The sequence below is a fragment of the Penicillium soppii genome (genome assembly GCF_028829465.1).
Source record: "Penicillium soppii strain IBT 18220 chromosome Unknown utg000007l, whole genome shotgun sequence".
Classification (NCBI taxonomy): Eukaryota; Fungi; Ascomycota; class Eurotiomycetes; order Eurotiales; family Aspergillaceae; genus Penicillium; species Penicillium soppii.
This window is the reverse complement of record NW_026643237.1, coordinates 30,464-47,049: the sequence shown is the minus strand read 5'-3', so window position 1 is coordinate 47,049 and position 16,586 is coordinate 30,464. Positions and strand designations below refer to the sequence as shown.

The following is a 16,586-nucleotide window of genomic DNA, read 5'->3' as shown; positions in this document are numbered from 1 at the left end:
TCCGCGGAGATTCACGAAGTTGCTGTGTTTTGACTGGTCCGGGGTGGCGTCATGGGCCGGGGGCGGGAAATTTGTGGGGATTTGACGTGAATTTCCAAGGTTAACAGAGAATTTTAATTCGCTGGTGCTTAATTTAGCTTCCGACTTTGTCCGAATTGGTAATGTGGCTGATACCGTAAGCCATCGTAAGCCACATGTCAAACAACAGGTACGACGTAGGCTCGAAGAACGATGAGAAGCCCTAGACAATATACCTTGACCTAGGTGCATGGACATATTAGGCACCTCAATATCACCAATAACACTGAGAAAAGTCAGTCAATCTTCCGTCAGGGTCTCTAACATCTGCCGACACTATCATCATTTGCGAGAACTAAAAAAGTGTCGCCAAGACGGAGTCTCCGGATGGGCTCTTGGCACTTCGGTACTCCAGTGATGGAAAGGTCTAATCGCATGCCCCAAACTAGGTGCCCGGCAAAATCTTCAAGGACATAAAACCAGCATATCCGAAAGTGGCGGCCCGGATCACCAATATGGAAACGAGTTTAAGAGCTAGGTTGTTAGCCGTTTGCTGCTTGAGCCAACGCAGTGTGCCTGTACGGAGTACCTAGCCGGTAAGGAGTATAGAGTATTCTACCGAAGCATTTAGCGTGGCCGTCGGAGATTTCGATAGCAAAAGTCTTTTCTGGTAGACTCCATACGGAGTCACGCCACGGTAAGGCTAGTGGCCCTGTATTCTATCTGTTATTTCCCCATCCTCTAACTACATGTACATATGCAGCTAGTGACATGAGTGTCTGGGGTCTTAGGGTCCTGGGGTCCGGGATTCCTATAAAATTCCTTGCCCTCGCCCGTCCACGAGCTTTCCCTGTGTGTCTGTCCGTGCCTTGGCTCTCTTTACACTGCAATCATGTCCGAACGTGGCGCTTCTGCTGTTGAGCCATCCTTTGATGCCAGCCGTATCGAGGCACCGGTTACTTGGAAGGCCTACCTGATTTGTGCCTTTGCCTCGTTCGGTGGTATCTTCTTCGGCTATGACTCTAGTTACATCAACGGCGTTAGCGGTTCGAGCATGTTCATTCAGATGGTGGAAGGCCCTGAAGCTACTGCTCTTACTAGTTCGAAATCTTCTCTCGTCGTGTCCATTTTGTCTGCTGGTACTTTCTTTGGCGCCCTGATTGGCGGTGATATGGCCGAGTGGATTGGCCGAAAGTGGACTGTCATTTTCGGCTGTATGATCTATATGGTTGGTGTGGTCATTCAGATGTGTACTGGCCTCGGCGACGATGCTCTAGGCTTGATCGTTGCCGGTCGTTTGGTTGCCGGATTCGGCGTCGGATTCGAGTCTGCCATTGTCATTCTCTACATGAGTGAAATTGTAAGTTCCAAATCGTTTCCGGCTCTCGGTAGAGATCAATCTGACCTGTGACCCCTCCTTGTTTTAGTGCCCCAAGAAAATCCGTGGAGCCCTCGTCGCTGGATACCAGTTCTGCATTACCATTGGTATGTTGACTGCGTCCTGTGTAGTCTACGCCACCGAGAACCGGTCGGACACTGGAGCCTACCGTATCCCTATCGCCATCCAGTTTGCTTGGGCTCTGGTCCTATCCATCGGCCTATTTTTCCTTCCTGAATCGCCACGTTACTATGTGAAAAAGGGTCGCATTGAAGATGCGGCCAATTCCCTCGCCCGGCTTCGTGGCCAGCCTCGCGACTCGGCGTTCATCGATGCCGAACTGACGGAGATTGTGGCCAACGAGCAATACGAGCGCGCGATCATCCCTACCAGTGGCTGGGTCTCTAGCTGGTACAGCTGCTTCACAGGTGGCCTTTGGGATCAGAAGTCGAACTTGCGCCGCACCATTCTGGGTACCTCTCTACAGATGATGCAACAGTGGTAAGTTCTGTGGAGGCCTGATCAATGTGATGACTCGATATCTGACTTTCTCCAGGACCGGTGTCAACTTTATCTTCTACTACTCCACCCCGTTCTTGCAGTCGACTGGTGCGATCGACAACGTCTTCCTCATCTCACTGATTTTCACCCTAATTAATGTCGGGTCCACTCCCATCTCCTTCTACACCGTTGAGAGATTCGGCCGTCGCACAATTCTTATCTACGGTGCGTTCGGTATGATGGTCTGTCAGTTCCTCGTCGGCATCATCGGTGTCACCGTCGGCTTTAACAACACCCACCCTCTCCCTGATGGCACATCTGTGGCAGACAACATTCCTGCCGTCAATGCCCAGATTGCGTTCATCGCCATCTTCATCTCCTTCTTTGCCTCCACCTGGGGTCCTGGAGCCTGGATCGTCATTGGCGAAATCTTCCCTCTCCCAATCCGTGCCCGTGGTGTTGCATTGTCGACTGCTTCGAACTGGCTCTGGAATACCGTACGTTTCCGCTCTCCTTCACCAGTTCTAGTGCCTTGGATTGTTATTCTAACCTTTCTCGCGTATAGATCATTGCCGTCATCACCCCCTATATGGTTAACAAAGATCAAGGCGACCTTAAATCGTCCGTCTTCTTCATCTGGGGCAGCCTTTGCACTGTGGCGTTCATCTATTCTTACTTCATCATTCCGGAGACCAAGGGCCTGTCCCTGGAACAGGTTGACAAGATGATGGAGGAAACGACCCCACGTACCTCGGCCAAGTGGAAACCCACTGTCACTTTCGCCGAGACCATGGGTACTGGCGAGAAGGGCTTGGTCGTCCACGAGGAGGGTGTTTAGAATGATGTCTGGCCCGGTCCTTGGAAGTGAATTGAGCTTGCTACGTAGACCTAGTCTCTCGTTAGTCCAATCCTCCACTTCGTCGGAGGCTGTTGTCAAGAATGAGAGGAGAAATTCCGAGTTGTCCCACCTTGTTCAACACCCACATATGCCATGCTTGATCTGTTTAGGTCAATAGGATAAACCCAGCCGAAGGATACATCTGTATCAACACGGATTTGGCCATCGGAGACTCGTTCAACCGATCTTCAACCAATGCTCGCGATATACAGACTGTATTCTATCACATGGATCTAGATCTCGAACAACACATAATACATAATACATCCATGTACCGTGTATTGTTCGGGTAGTGGGCCTGACACCACAGCCGGTTAACTTTTCCATTCCCGGTGATACATACCCCGAGAACCCCGAAAGGCCGTTTGTTGTCGTTATTAAATTGGGCCGCCGCACCCGTACACCCGCAAGCATGGTGAGGAATCCCCCACGGTGAAAACCCCCAATTTTTCTAGGAATGTCTGTTGTGATATGAGGCTGGTGCAGATCAGGAACCAAGCCGCACCGTCGGAGTTAGCTCCGAAGTGTTTGTACAGACGACCAAGTTGATTGGAAATCAACTTGGCTAATTGTTGTATATATAGGCTCATGTATCCCTCTAAAATAAAAATTCAATTCATACCTCTGAACAACAACAGTAAAACGCATTGTTGGTTTCAGTAGCTTTCCTTGCATATGAATTTCCAGCCAATGAAGAACTGGGTCCATATCAGACTAACATTCCATTAACTGCATCAGCCTCGTAGACACACGCCTGGCCGTCAATCAAACATGAAAATTGGCCTAATGGGTGCCCTCTCTCGTGACACATCGTCAGTTCCCATCGCAGTATCGAGTTGATTTCAGGTTTCTGCTAAATCTATCGTTTGGTGGTAGCATTGGGGATTCTTGCCCCCTAGTCGTGTCTGTCATGGTGTGACACTTCACGAATAGGTTACTAGTAAGGAATGCCTTTATAATTTCATGGAGATCATACAAGGGGCAATAGAATATGAAGATATGGATGTTGTAATGCGGACGGAGGAGAGAAGGAGAGAGAGAGAGAGAGAGAGAGAGAGAGAGAGAGAGAGAGAACGAGAGATATGTATCTATCTACTCCATGGGAGACTATCTCAATGTGGGATGTCACCTGACATCCCCAACATAGTTGCACCGGTATCGAGGGCACAATGATCAATGACACTTGTCAATCGAAAGTGATATCCAGCCAGAAGTAGCGGCGTAAACCATATATATGCGGACGTGAATTTTAGAATTTTGAGAACGCCGCATTTTCCTAGGTCAACCTACGGAGCGTCGTAGAAGCAGGCGACACTCACAAATAAGTTTTTTGAATAATAAAACTGAGCTATGTCTACAAGGCAAAAATGAACCAAAACATAACCCCTCAATAACCACTTTCCACAAACATGAATATATCATCCGAATGGCCTGCTTACGAGTAATCGAACTATGTATTTAACTTTCTGATCAAGCTAGTATTAATAGAGTTGTTCGTGGTTGAAGCTAACGTCCTAAATAGGAACTAACGTGATATAGTCTAACCCGAATAGGAATTACTGTAATATATCTTTTATTTCGCTTATTCTTATATAAATGAGCTTAAAGTTTACCTCAACGTGTTGAGTCGAGCAGTTAGTCCTGAGTTAAGCTTCGCTAACTAGAAAAATGTTAATGACCCAATATAGCTTAGCAGTAATTGTGACTAAGCACTCACCTCCACCCCTCCAGGGTGTAGGTGAGCCCACACCTGTTAACAAACCCACACCTATTAACAAAAAAACCATTATTTCAATCTCAACCCTATTTTTCAGCCACCATCCCATCTGGATCTATATATTTAAATAGCTCACTATTAGCTTCAAGATAATCTCTACCCCCTGATGCTTCTTCTTTTTCTTTAAGAGCCTGATTGGCGCGGTGCCAATAGTCTCGAATTCTTGCATTTCCAGCCTCACGCCGAATATCCAGCTTAGATTCCTTCGTACAACGCTGATGAACCTTCGAATTGCCTGCAATTGACGATAAAGGACTCTTAGAAGCACCCTTTACAATGCGCTTTGTCTTTTTGATAGGAATCTTGTGGCTTTGCATCCTTTTTATCGTCTGTTTTGCAAGGGCTAGGTCTTGAACAGCCTGCTTGCCGCCATGAATTGCACGGTTTATATGTTTTTGAAGCTTCGGAAGGTCCAATTCATCGTCTTCGAATATAGTTTGAATCTTATCTTCAACTTTAGAGAATCTTTGATCTGAGTTAGGCGGCGAATTCGTTGCTGAACTAGGAAATTCACGGTTTGGTGATAGCGTATGACCATATATTTCAAGGACTGGTTCATCTTCCCAGCCTGGATCAATTTGATCGCACACAATATGCAAATCATAAGGCCAAAGACCGGTTTCTTTAAATGATGATTTAATCGTTTGCGATTTAAATGTGTCTTTACGGACTGTTTTGATGATTTGAAGAAAATGCCGTTTATCATCAACATCTCCACCCCATCGTACAATCTCATTATTCTTTCTTCGGAATTTTTGTTTAAGAACTGAGAATGGCTTGCCATCGAGAGGCTGGCATCGATGTGTCATTTTTGGTATAAACCACCAAGGTATGATATTAAAGCTTTGGCAGATATGCTCAAATTCCGGGGTTCTATAGGATCTATGGTTATCCATAACCAAAACCCTAGGTCTGCCTTTAGCAACTCGCTTTTTAGTGGCATAATGGAAATCTAACAGCCATTGAATCGCAGTTGTATCGTCGGTCCAGCCTTTAGCAGTTGGTTTAATAACCCTATAGTTGGTAGGATCATCATCGCCGTCAAAACAGTCTTCCATTTGTTCAGAACCACGCATTAAAAACCATGGATGCATAACCTAGCCATCGGCCGAAATACACTCAATTCCAGTAACATTCTGGCCTATTCCACCAGTCGCAATAGTCTCATATTTGCGGGTAGAAGCGACGTTTTCCTTCGTTCCAATACCTAGCTAAAAGCCAGTCTCATCCCAATTATATAGTTCGTTGGCCTGAATTTTGTTCTTTTTAAGGAATTGGCCATAGACCTTATACCAATAAACTAATTCACCGTGTAATTCAGCTTCAATCCTCGCTTTTTCCATCGGCTTTTGTGTACGAAGGTCGATATGGGGTGGTAGGCGTCGAATGAATTGATACCCATACATTTTGCCAACCTGCCGGTCGGAACCACAATGTCGTAAAATACGATTTGCAGCACCCTCAATATCACTAGCATTTGGTGGTGTATATACTGAGTTAAGGTGCTCAATCCAGCGAATAAGAGAGGCTTCTTGTGAGGAATTTAGGGCTTTTTTAGTGGCTGCACGGCCTTTTCCATTTGTCCTGCCTTCCTTTCGGTACCGAAGCTTCCACTTCGAGACGCCAAAATGAGAGGCTGCGGCCTATATACTGGTAAATTGACCTGATTTATAGGCTTCGAGGGCATTTGAGAGAAGGATCTCTTCTTTTTCGGAGGAAATCGGCATAGTTTTGGTGGTGAAAAATAGGTTTGAAATAGAAATAATGATATTTTTGTTAATAGGTGTGGGTTTGTTAACAGGTGTGGGCTCACCTACACCCTGGAGGGGTGGAGGTGAGTGCTTAGTCACAATTATAGGTGTAATTTACTTGCTGAATAATGAACAAACACGACAAACAAGTGGGCCTGCTTTCTCAGGCTTTCCGACACAGTATGTTGGCCTAGCCTTAATTGAATCAATTTAGCTACAGCCCTTCACATTCATCGCCTAACAGCGAACTCTGCCAGAGTTCACCACCCCCCGTGGGATAGGGCTATGCATACTCCGGAGTGAACGGGGGGTATTTCACGTAGTCTATTTTAACTTCCTAAGTTTTGAGAGCGATCGGAGGCCTCTAGACCTCTGTAGTCAGGCGACAAAGTAAACCTACAGTCAGGGTATCGACCCACATTTCCTCCCATAGTAAAGGAAAAACCCTAAACTGCAGTCTGCCAGACTGCAGCTACCCCCGTGGGATAGGGTAGATTCACTTTTTCTCCTATATTAAAAAATAGAGTTTCACTTACAGTCTGGCAGACTGCAGCTGCCCCCGTAGGATAGAAAATGCACGGACATCAGAGTAAGTGGAGACCAATAAGCCAATAACATCTAATAAAACCCATCCTTCCTTTTGCTGCTAAACGGTGATGATCAATTAAATTAAATCAATTAGACAGATTGAGCATGCAGTATGATTTCCCTCAAACGAATAAAACATTCAACAAGAAGACGTTTCACGTTTGACATGCGCATAAATAAACAAAAGCTTTATGAATCTCACGAGGCCAGATGACTCGGAGGCGGCGGGACCCACTTTCAACATCGATGCTCCCTCTCGAGTCATACCACTCAGATGAGGGGCAGGGGGTGGATTTGTCAGCCGAAATGCCTGATTTGACGGTGTCATGAACAGTCTTAGCATATAGAAGCCCCTCATTTTCGAGCCTACAAGATTGAGATCACGAAAGACATGAGTGACTGATCATGGATAACGCAATCCTGATAGACTCATCTCGTCAGCGGAAGAGAGCGACACCCGCGTGCGAGAAATGCCGTGTCCTCAAGGTGAAATGTATTAGACCCGGAGGGGAACAACCTTGTACTAAGTGCGCGTCACATCCCTGACCGTATACTTCATCTCAGGCTAATTTGAGTAGATGTGCCAGATCAAACTCTCAATGTGTATTTTCAGAGCTAAGACAGCGAGCTCGAGTTACACAACGAGCAAAACCGTAAGTTAGCCTAGAGAGCTCTCCAGTCAACATGTCATTGATACTGATAGGGAGGGGATGAAGGCGACTGGTCGATCTTGAGTCCAAGCTCACCAATATCATCGGTCTTCTTTCGCGCTCGAGCGCTCCCCTTTGTGGAAGCCAACCCCCGGTTGATACCGATTTTGGACCGCCTGCAATTCCCGAATATCCTAGCGACAGGACACACCAAACACCTGAATGGATACGCCAAGAGTCCCTGCCTAATTGTGAAGTGGGCGAAGGCCTAGAGTCGAGCGAAAGCCAGAATACCACTGAAAATACCCTAGAAAATCCGTGGGACTTGTCCACTACCATGGACGCCGCGTGGGTCACCGACTTGGGACTCAGTACTGTCGTCCTCGAGCATCTTCTAGACAGGTTTCGCGGCATGGCGTCCTACTTTCCATTCGTGCGGCTTCCATACTCTTGTACTGCTGCATCAATGGCTGAAGATCGCCCCTTTCTATTGCTTGCAGCGGTTGCTGCTGCTTCCTCGAAATACTGTCATCTTCAAGACGCTCTGATCAGACAATTTAAAGAATCCCTCAGCCAGCGGGTTGTCATGGCTGGCGAGAAGGATCTAGACCTGCTCCAGGGATTACTTGTCCACCTTGCCTGGTAAGATCTCAATTCCCACATTACCTTCTATGTTGTCGGCCTCAGGGGCACTTGCAAGCTGACCAATGTCAGGTTCCATTTCCACTTTGTTCCAGGAAGTCAGCAAGCATACCAGTATTTACAAATCGCAATCAGCATGGTAATTGACCTTCGCCTCGATCAAGAGGCTGCCGACTTGGTTGAGCCGCGAACCGAGCTAAGTGATACTTATATCCGGGAAGCGTGCCGTGCTTATCTAGGCTGCTATTACATGTCTAACATGTAAGATGCCATGCCCTATCTAGATAAGCGCTAATAGGCTTGAGCTGACTTCAATAGAATAGCAATGTCTTCGGGGAAGCCCAACAATCTGCAATTCCATAAGGACATGCTTCGATGTGCTATGATGCTGCAACAACAACCAGAATTTGAGACAGACCTCTTGATATACCCAATGACAGAGGTACTACGGTTCACCGAGGAGGTCTGCGAGACTCACCGGTCAGAAGGCATTCATAGTCCTCGGTTGTACATCCATGCTGAACGATTCACGACGTGGTTAGAAGAATGGTGGTCGACTCTACCGACGGATCTTCGCAACAAGGGTAGGAACATCTCAAGGTTAGAGAGCTTCTCAATTAGCTGACATAAAATTCCTAGTGTTGCTGATAAACGGCTATTATGCCGTCAAGATTCGGATTCAAGAAATGGGCTTGGTATATTGCTACGGGCAGAGAAGACCTCCATCTCCAAAGGCGCAGGAATATTCTACCGTCTTATCTGTACCTCCAATGGTTATCAGCAACTTGATCAAATGCGTCAGCTCTACGAAAGAATATCTCGATTCATTTTTCGCTCTGCCCGCTACGGAGCAAAATGGCTTGCCATTTTCTGTGTGGTGTCAAGTTATTTTGACTGTCTTTGTGCTGTACAGGTTGTCCGTGGGACTGCCAGAAGTACCCCAGTGGAACGTGGAGATTACACAGCAAATTGTGGATCTACAAGAATACATTGATACACTGTTGTCTCATTTACAGGTTATTAAGCCATTGCCGGATAGGCAAATACCAACCAAGAGCCTCTTTTCAAGGCTGCCCGAGATCATGGGAAGTGTAAGAACTTCCTATGCATTGGCAAAAGAGAATCCCGCACAGGTTTTTGATAGCCGCCATGCTCATCACGAGCTTAAGGCTTCGAATAACACAGCCTCATCTGTTCAAGGGCAGCACCGCTGCCCTGCAGTGCGGTATTCGAGCCGTCAAGTCGCCCAGGCTCAGGATCTATCCACACTACAAAGCGCTATTACTACGGAAGTCCAGAGTATAGAAGATGAGAAGCTTTGGGGTGATCTTTTTTTGATGGATACACTTTCTAGCATGACAGGTTCATCATCTTTAGAATTTTGACAAGTGATCCATGCTCCAGACCTCGAATCCGCGAAACTGCAATTTCAGCATAAAAATACCTCAGATCTCGTCGGGAAAGACATGGGTGGAAATCTTGTTTCCAGTCGAATCGTATCGCTGGGGCAGAACACTGTAATGTCCGTCAACATCCCGTGGCTCATAATCAAGCGACAATGCCGCCTGAATAAGAAGGTCTAGCCCATAAGTTTCTTTGATCCAGTGGGCGACCATATCCATCCCCGCCACAGCTCCACTCCCAGTCCAAACGTTGCGGTCAACAATCCACTTCTTCTCCTTTGTCCACTTGACATTCGGATATCTCTTTTTAATCCAATTGTACTCGAGGTTATTGACTGTGGCTCTCCTGCCGTCTAGAGCGCCGGTGGCTGCAACAACCGCAGCTCCGGTGCAGGTCGTAAACAGTAACTTTCCAGAGGCAACATGGCGGCGAATGAGGTCCTGCAATTTCGGAGGCAGCTTGGTTTCCGCAGGGATATCTCCACCGACGATGAGAATATCCAATTCGGGGACATCGTCCACCGCGACCGTAGGCACTACCGTTACAGAGCTTGTAAGCAGGTGCACCGGCTCCATGGTCTCTCCGATATGGTGGAAGACAAATTCGGGCGCCTTTGCAAGAAGCTTCGGATCCACGGGGGCGTAGTAATTGATACCCTCCAGGAGCATTTTACTCGCGGAATTGAGCAGATCGCATGGTCCAATGATGTCGATCGTCTGGTAATCGAAGAGCGGGCAGCCAACGTGGATGGGAGCCATCTTGGTAGGAGTCCTTTTGATAGGAGTATTGAAGGATGTGTATTAAATGATGTTTGTCTGTATGTTGATAGTTAATACTGTTGGCCGTGTTTCCGAGGCTTAAATACTGCCATTTTCCGGATGCCATAATCGCGGAGCGGGCTGTTTCAAGGATCCCGTTCTCCGTGGTCGATATTCTTGGCACGGCAACGTGGTAAATTTATGAACCGTGTCGGTGGTTTCTCGATTTTAAATGCATAGTGGAAGATTCTAGAAATGGTGAGATAATATCCCGTTAAGTACGATTTCGCCTTCGACCTTTCGTATCTAGGGAGGATCTCCGGCCGGCTCCAGCGAGGAGTCATTTGGCGGACGGAGGTATTCAGAGTGTGCAGCACACCTTAGCATATAAATTGGAGCCATCAAACCCTTATTATGCATGGCAGAATGGCGTCGCAGAGCGGGCACATTGAGTTGAATTGGAAAAGGCCCACACGATATGAATAGCATCAGGTCTACCAATGTTCTTCTGATACCGTGCGCTGGTTGTTGCAGTTTCCATCCAAATAGCCACATCCCCAGCAGGCTACTAAAGATTCTGAGACTTTACTCCACATTATGGGAGTTATAAATCACAAGATAGGCCGAAAGTCAGCGCCTCATAAAATAGAATGAAGCACTTCGTGCCGCAACTCTCATTTACATCAAGAAAGAGTCTTCCTAGTTGGTCGGCACGCCAACCAAGAAGCTCTATTAGTCTACTTCAAACAGCTGTCCGGAGCATCCAAGAAGGTATAGCCGAGATAGGTACGGGTTAGGATACATATTCGCCTAAGTCAATGTTTGATAATACATACAGACAGAGCGCCGAATACCCATAATTTGGAGCGAAGTCAAATATTCGGATGCGTTTCAGCGGTAAACTATAATTTTTGAAAATTTGGATATTTAGTGCCTAACTACTTTCGGGTTTTCCAGTAATGAAAATAATATCAATAAAATCATATGTTACTTTTAGACTACACAATCGAATGGATTGATCTATCCTATATTCATGTAGTTTCTCCATCGAGGTACCGTAAAGTACAAGGAACGTAAACACTATCCACGGGGGGTGGTGCAGTCTAGCAGACTGCAGGGTAGGGTTTTTGCTTTACTATGGTAGGAAAAGTGGGTCGCACGCCAGACTGCCGAGGTCTAGAGGCCTCCGATAGGTCTAGAATTTTAGAGATAGTTAACTAGATATATACATTATGTAAGGCTGTATATATTGTGTCATATATGACTGGATTTGCAGGGAAAATCATGTACAGGTTAGATGTTGAAGGAGTGTAAGATAGCATAGTCAAGGCCTTCTTATTATATATTCCGTTTTGAGATATGTATGTCTAGCACTCCAAGACAGCAAATAGGCAGTCTAACCCCTTGGTAGTACCGCAGCATGATCTGGGTGAACAAAACGCCATTCCCGCACAAACACATCGATGTCGCATCGCCCGATATCGCCGCTGTGGTGCTCTTTACACCGCCGCCAACGTTCGCAGTGTCTGTTTACATTCCCCCGGAAGGAGACCTCGACGGAATTCGGACTTTGGAACACGCGCTAGAGGCAATCCGTCATGCCTATCAATGGGTCTGAGACTAATACGGGGAGGAGCTCGACATACTCATCGTGGAGACTTCAACCGCCACTATTAGCTCTGGGAATGAAGCCAGGTAGCAATGCAGGCCCACCAAGGCGAAGGAGAGTCAATTCTACTCCTAGTGGCGGACTGGGGCTTGTCAAGCTTAGTGCCACGGGGGACCATCACCTACGAGCAGGGCCCACAGCGGTCGATCATTGACCTTGTCCTCACATCGAGGGGCTTGGGTAAACGGATGACACAGTGTCGCATTCATCCGGTTGAACATGGGTCAGAGCACCGTGCAATTGAGACGACCTTCCCAAGTGACGCGACACGTACGTGCTCGACGATATAGAGTCTCCCTGGCTGAGCTAGAAGACACCGCATCATACCTGAGGAGACAGTACCACCGCGCGATCCGGGACGCGAAGCGTCGACATTGGCGAGAGTTCCTGAATAACACCGACACCATATGGAAAGCGGCGCAGTATCTTGAGCCTGGGGAATAATACATAGGGCCGTCCCCATTCTGCGCTCGACAAACCGGACGATCAACCATGACCGAGGAAAAAGCCCACGCACTCATTGAGGCTTTCTTCCCTCCGTTGCCCAACATTCCAGATAAGCTGCAAGGGGAAGGCCAGCAACCAGGTGCTCTCCCGATGGGTACGATCGCTCCACATGAAATCGAAGCAGCCCTTATGATGATGGCGTCGTGGAGAGCCCCGGGACCAGATGGACTTCCGGTGGTGGTGTGGCAACAAGTCTGGCCAACCGTGAAACACTGAGTGCCCGCCCTGTGGCTGGTCACCAATATCAACGTCCGCAATGGCTTAGTGGGGATACGCCTAGTTGTCTGCGTCAAACAAGTCGACATTTTCTCGTCCAAAGGGACTGTCGGCAACGACGACGCGCTCAACGCTCACTACGCCCAATTGGGAGCGGTGTTGGAGGCTGCCTCGTACATCGGGACGATGCTCCCTCGTTTCCAGATGTCACTCTGGAAAATACACACCACGATCGTTGTGAGCAACCCTGCTGTCTTGCTGTCGCTCGCGAATCCGCATCTTCAGGGTGGGCAGGCTCTTATAACCCAGATTACCGCGGGGACCAGCGAATTGCCGGACATGGACTCTAAAATCAACCTACGGCCGCTAGTGGAAGAGGTTGAAGAGATTGCGACTCAAGCGCATATCCTTGCACGGGATGCAACGATGGAGAATAAGGAAATTGATCCCCCACCGTGGGCGAAGGTCTAGCTCCGAGCATCGGTGTTGCGATGGACACCTGTTAGTGCTATTAAACACCGGAAAGACGTTTTCCAACGGTTAACCACGGGCAAATTCACACATCAGTTGAATTCAGCACTCCTAGGACCTCACACGAAGATGCTATATGATTTTCTAGACCGAGAGAAAGCATCTCTATTAGCTTAGGAGGGGATAAGCGAAAAGGAATAGGAGAGCATGGAAACCTGACGTAAGGTCATTAAGGCAGTCATTACGTTTATGATGAAACCGAATGATTGGCGAATAAGGGGTGCTGAAATCTGATGCCCGAAGTGCAAATTTGTTTCATGTGGTGAAGTTACCCCGTGTACATATTCAACGGTGCAGTGCACACTAGCTAGAGGGCTATATGTGTGAAGGGCTGTAGCTAAATTGATTCAATTAAGGCTAGGCCAACATGCTGTTTACATTCATCTTGAGGAAAGGAACTATTTGACGCGGGGTTCTCCATAATAACCCCAGGTGTGGGTCACGTGGTAGCACGTGATATCCAGTGGGCTCTGGTGTGATACTTTAAGGATCAGATGGTTTTCATTGGATGCCCGAGGCACCGAGTATATAATAGTAAATTACATAATAATGCCAAGGCATCGCTTAGTGAGAAACCCAGTTTTACTTGTAGCAAGTAGTGCCCAAGGCATCAAAATGCCTTAGGCCCACTTCCGCTCCCAGGTTCTGCTGACACAGCAGAACCTGGAAACCTTAGGGGATCACACTGGCCCGTGACAGTACCCCCCTCCTCTCCCTTTAACAACGATGTAATCTCACAGCGGGGATAACGATGTCTCCGTCGTCGTCGATCCGGTGGCGAGAAGGTCCCGGAACGGAACCGAATCGCTTCTCGTACCTATCCAATGCCGAACAATTCTCTACAACGTCCAATCTCTCCCATGTCGTCTCTGCATAACCAGCCCATCTTACCAACACTTCTATCTGCGTGTTTCGACCAGCGCTTCTCTCGCTAGTCGAGAATCTCTTCCACCTCATATTCCAATTCGCTATCGACTTTAATTGGTGCCGGCTGCGTATCGTCAACGATTTGTGACGAAAACGGGTCCGATGCAGCCGGCCGCACCAATTCAACGTGGAACACTGGATGAACGCCAGTTGGCATATCTAACCGGACTGTATGCGGCGTCGGGTCGCTAGCTTCTCGACCCCCTTTCGCTCCTGCTCGCGGCTCAGAACAGGAGCTACTCGTTTTCCGACTCGCTACCACTAGTTGTTGCGTACTTATTACTACTCGACTCGCTCTCGGCAACTGGTTTCGACTTCACAACACGTGTTTTCCGTTTGGGTTTCGCTACCGATTCGGTAGCGGAACGATCTTCCTTCTTAGCAGAACTAGCTGCTACTCTGTTCGCCTCTAGCCTTTGAGCCGGCAAGTAAGGGCATTCGGCAATACGGCACCCTGTTTTCCCGCAACGGAGGCATCTTCCTTCTCGACGGCGGTCGTGCATTTCATCTTCGCTGACCCACCGTGCCCGTTTCGGCCGCTACTCGGTACCGTTACGTCTGCGATCTTCGAGGGCATCAGTACGGTTAATAGAGGTCGTCGGAGTCCAGTCTATTCTATCGCTATTATTGGAATTAGCGGTGCGACGTGACGACGGCTTATTAATGTTCAATACGTCTATATCCGTGCTAATCTCATATAGTCGGCTAACAAGTCCCGAAAAGGTAGCGGGAATACCACGATTCATAAGCGGACCGCTTATAGTGCTATTTAACGATCCTAGCAAGATCTATCGTTTCGCTTCGTCGGGCCAATCCAGAGCTCTAGCGTCGGCGAACTTCTTCTCTAGCCGTGGTAGGAATTTAGAGAAGGCGGTCCCTTCGGCCTAAGTGATCTGATAGAGCCGACGTGTCAGGACCCAAGTACTAAGCAGGTCTGACGATATATATCTCGCAGTCTCACATAGACTGCGAGATATATATCGTCAGACCTGCTTAGTACTTGGGTCCTGACACCTGTGTTGGCCTGGCCGGCGTTAGAATGGCCTGCCCTGCCCTGGCCTGTGTTGGAATGGCCTGCCCTGCCCTGGCCGGCGTTGGAATGGCCTGCTCTGCCCTGGCCTACGATGGGTGAGGCACCAAGCTCTGCCTGGGCTAGTCTCTATAATGTGGCCCATGCCGCTCGCTGGCGTTTGGAAAACCTGTAGTGGGGGCTAGCCCAATCATGTGGGGCCTGCGTGCGCGTGAAAAACATGAGAATCTGCTGCCATGGGACCGTGTGTCGCTTAACATTATCACCATCCATATATGCTTGTAGTGGTTGATGTGGCAGGCGATCCCGCTCAGTCCGAACAGCCTCGCACCGAATCGTGTGGCTCGTTTTGGTGTAGATCAACTGGCTGATGCGAGCTATAGTGGCCATTGAATTCCAAATTGTATAGGCGGCCTGCTCGGTCTGATCGGGCGCTTCGGGATCGGGGGCACGGACGCAGTCCACGAGGTCCTACGGGTTAATCCCCTGAAGATATACGGCCCACTGGGTCCGGCGAAGCTATGGATTCGCCTCGTCTCGCTGGCCGGCCTCAATCAGCTGGGGTAGCGTATTCCTTTCGGTGTAGGCCCGTTCGATCTGATCTATGAGCCGATCGCTGACCTCGGATGCTGGTGACGGATCGGCCGCGGGGATCGCCTCGGCCCCGAGCGTCTGAACGCGAATGTAATAAGATCCTAGGCCCTGGACAAATGCGCGCTGGTATTGGACGACTCGGGTGGATTGCTGAAAATGCTGCTCGGCGACCGATAGACCTAGCGGTTTCCTACGACCGCTACGGTTTGCCGGTGCGACCCAGTGATGCTGTTCACGCTAGTGCTTGCGCATAGTCGCAGCGGTCCTCGCGATAAAACCATAGAACTGGCCCTTCTCGCATAAGATACCATCCGGATATACCGGTAGATTGGGGATTGGGACCGTGACTACGGTTATAGCTTGCCATTCGTCGCATTGCTCTGCACGGTCCTAACGTTGAATCACGTCGCTGATACGGCGGGCAGTCGGCATAGGAAGCCGATGGTGGGGTGATTAAAGATATCTCAAGACCTCTCGCGGTCTCATGGCATGCTCGCATCGTTTGTAGACGATAACTGGGTCGGTCGACGGCCGGTGAAAAAGTTGATGTTCTATTATTAAAAGTGGAAGTGGATTCGGCTGATAATGATATATGTATAGTAGTGCGTGCGTGAATGTGGTGAATGTTCAACACAAAGTCTACGGTAAAATTGTTTCAAAGTCATTCCGACCGTAACTAGGGATCGGATCCAACCCCCAAATCATCTATCTACTAACTCCCCTGATCCCGGTCGACGGAGATGGTTG

At 48.4% G+C, this 16,586-nt stretch overlaps 9 protein-coding genes across 9 annotated transcripts; 6 read left to right on the top strand and 3 right to left on the bottom strand.

Annotated features, from left to right (window-relative positions):
* Positions 1–910: 910 nt before the first annotated feature.
* N7529_009270 (sugar porter family MFS transporter) lies at positions 911–2,735 on the top strand (the record flags this gene model as incomplete). The annotated part of the gene is made up of 4 exons (XM_057244797.1): positions 911–1,378; positions 1,446–1,897; positions 1,953–2,394; positions 2,463–2,735. The coding sequence occupies 4 exons, from the start codon at positions 911–913 to the stop codon at positions 2,733–2,735; spliced, it is 1,635 nt and encodes a 544-aa protein (XP_057093060.1).
* A 4,775-nt stretch (positions 2,736–7,510) lies between these two features.
* N7529_009269 (uncharacterized protein) lies at positions 7,511–7,833 on the top strand (the record flags this gene model as incomplete). The annotated part of the gene is made up of 2 exons (XM_057244796.1): positions 7,511–7,564; positions 7,615–7,833. The coding sequence occupies 2 exons, from the start codon at positions 7,511–7,513 to the stop codon at positions 7,831–7,833; spliced, it is 273 nt and encodes a 90-aa protein (XP_057093059.1).
* Positions 7,834–7,898: 65 nt separating this feature from the next.
* N7529_009268 (fungal specific transcription factor domain-containing protein) lies at positions 7,899–9,588 on the top strand (the record flags this gene model as incomplete). Its single annotated transcript, XM_057244795.1, has 4 exons — positions 7,899–8,203; positions 8,276–8,464; positions 8,522–8,787; positions 8,843–9,588. The coding sequence occupies 4 exons, from the start codon at positions 7,899–7,901 to the stop codon at positions 9,586–9,588; spliced, it is 1,506 nt and encodes a 501-aa protein (XP_057093058.1).
* A 60-nt stretch (positions 9,589–9,648) lies between these two features.
* Positions 9,649–10,365, bottom strand: N7529_009267 (uncharacterized protein; the record flags this gene model as incomplete). Its single annotated transcript, XM_057244794.1, has 1 exon — positions 9,649–10,365. The coding sequence occupies one exon, from the start codon at positions 10,363–10,365 to the stop codon at positions 9,649–9,651; it is 717 nt and encodes a 238-aa protein (XP_057093057.1).
* A 1,420-nt stretch (positions 10,366–11,785) lies between these two features.
* N7529_009266 (uncharacterized protein) lies at positions 11,786–11,983 on the top strand (the record flags this gene model as incomplete). Its single annotated transcript, XM_057244793.1, has 1 exon — positions 11,786–11,983. One exon carries the CDS (start codon positions 11,786–11,788, stop codon positions 11,981–11,983), a length of 198 nt encoding a protein of 65 aa, XP_057093056.1.
* Positions 11,984–12,066: 83 nt separating this feature from the next.
* N7529_009265 (uncharacterized protein) lies at positions 12,067–12,478 on the top strand (the record flags this gene model as incomplete). Its single annotated transcript, XM_057244792.1, has 2 exons — positions 12,067–12,304; positions 12,327–12,478. 2 exons carry the CDS (start codon positions 12,067–12,069, stop codon positions 12,476–12,478), a joined length of 390 nt encoding a protein of 129 aa, XP_057093055.1.
* A 48-nt stretch (positions 12,479–12,526) lies between these two features.
* On the top strand, positions 12,527–13,228 carry N7529_009264 (uncharacterized protein; the record flags this gene model as incomplete). The annotated part of the gene is made up of 2 exons (XM_057244791.1): positions 12,527–12,635; positions 12,759–13,228. 2 exons carry the CDS (start codon positions 12,527–12,529, stop codon positions 13,226–13,228), a joined length of 579 nt encoding a protein of 192 aa, XP_057093054.1.
* Positions 13,229–14,451: 1,223 nt separating this feature from the next.
* Positions 14,452–14,792, bottom strand: N7529_009263 (uncharacterized protein; the record flags this gene model as incomplete). The annotated part of the gene is made up of 2 exons (XM_057244790.1): positions 14,452–14,669; positions 14,738–14,792. The coding sequence occupies 2 exons, from the start codon at positions 14,790–14,792 to the stop codon at positions 14,452–14,454; spliced, it is 273 nt and encodes a 90-aa protein (XP_057093053.1).
* A 582-nt stretch (positions 14,793–15,374) lies between these two features.
* On the bottom strand, positions 15,375–15,635 carry N7529_009262 (uncharacterized protein; the record flags this gene model as incomplete). Its single annotated transcript, XM_057244789.1, has 1 exon — positions 15,375–15,635. The coding sequence occupies one exon, from the start codon at positions 15,633–15,635 to the stop codon at positions 15,375–15,377; it is 261 nt and encodes an 86-aa protein (XP_057093052.1).
* Between the last annotated feature and the right edge of the window lie 951 nt (positions 15,636–16,586).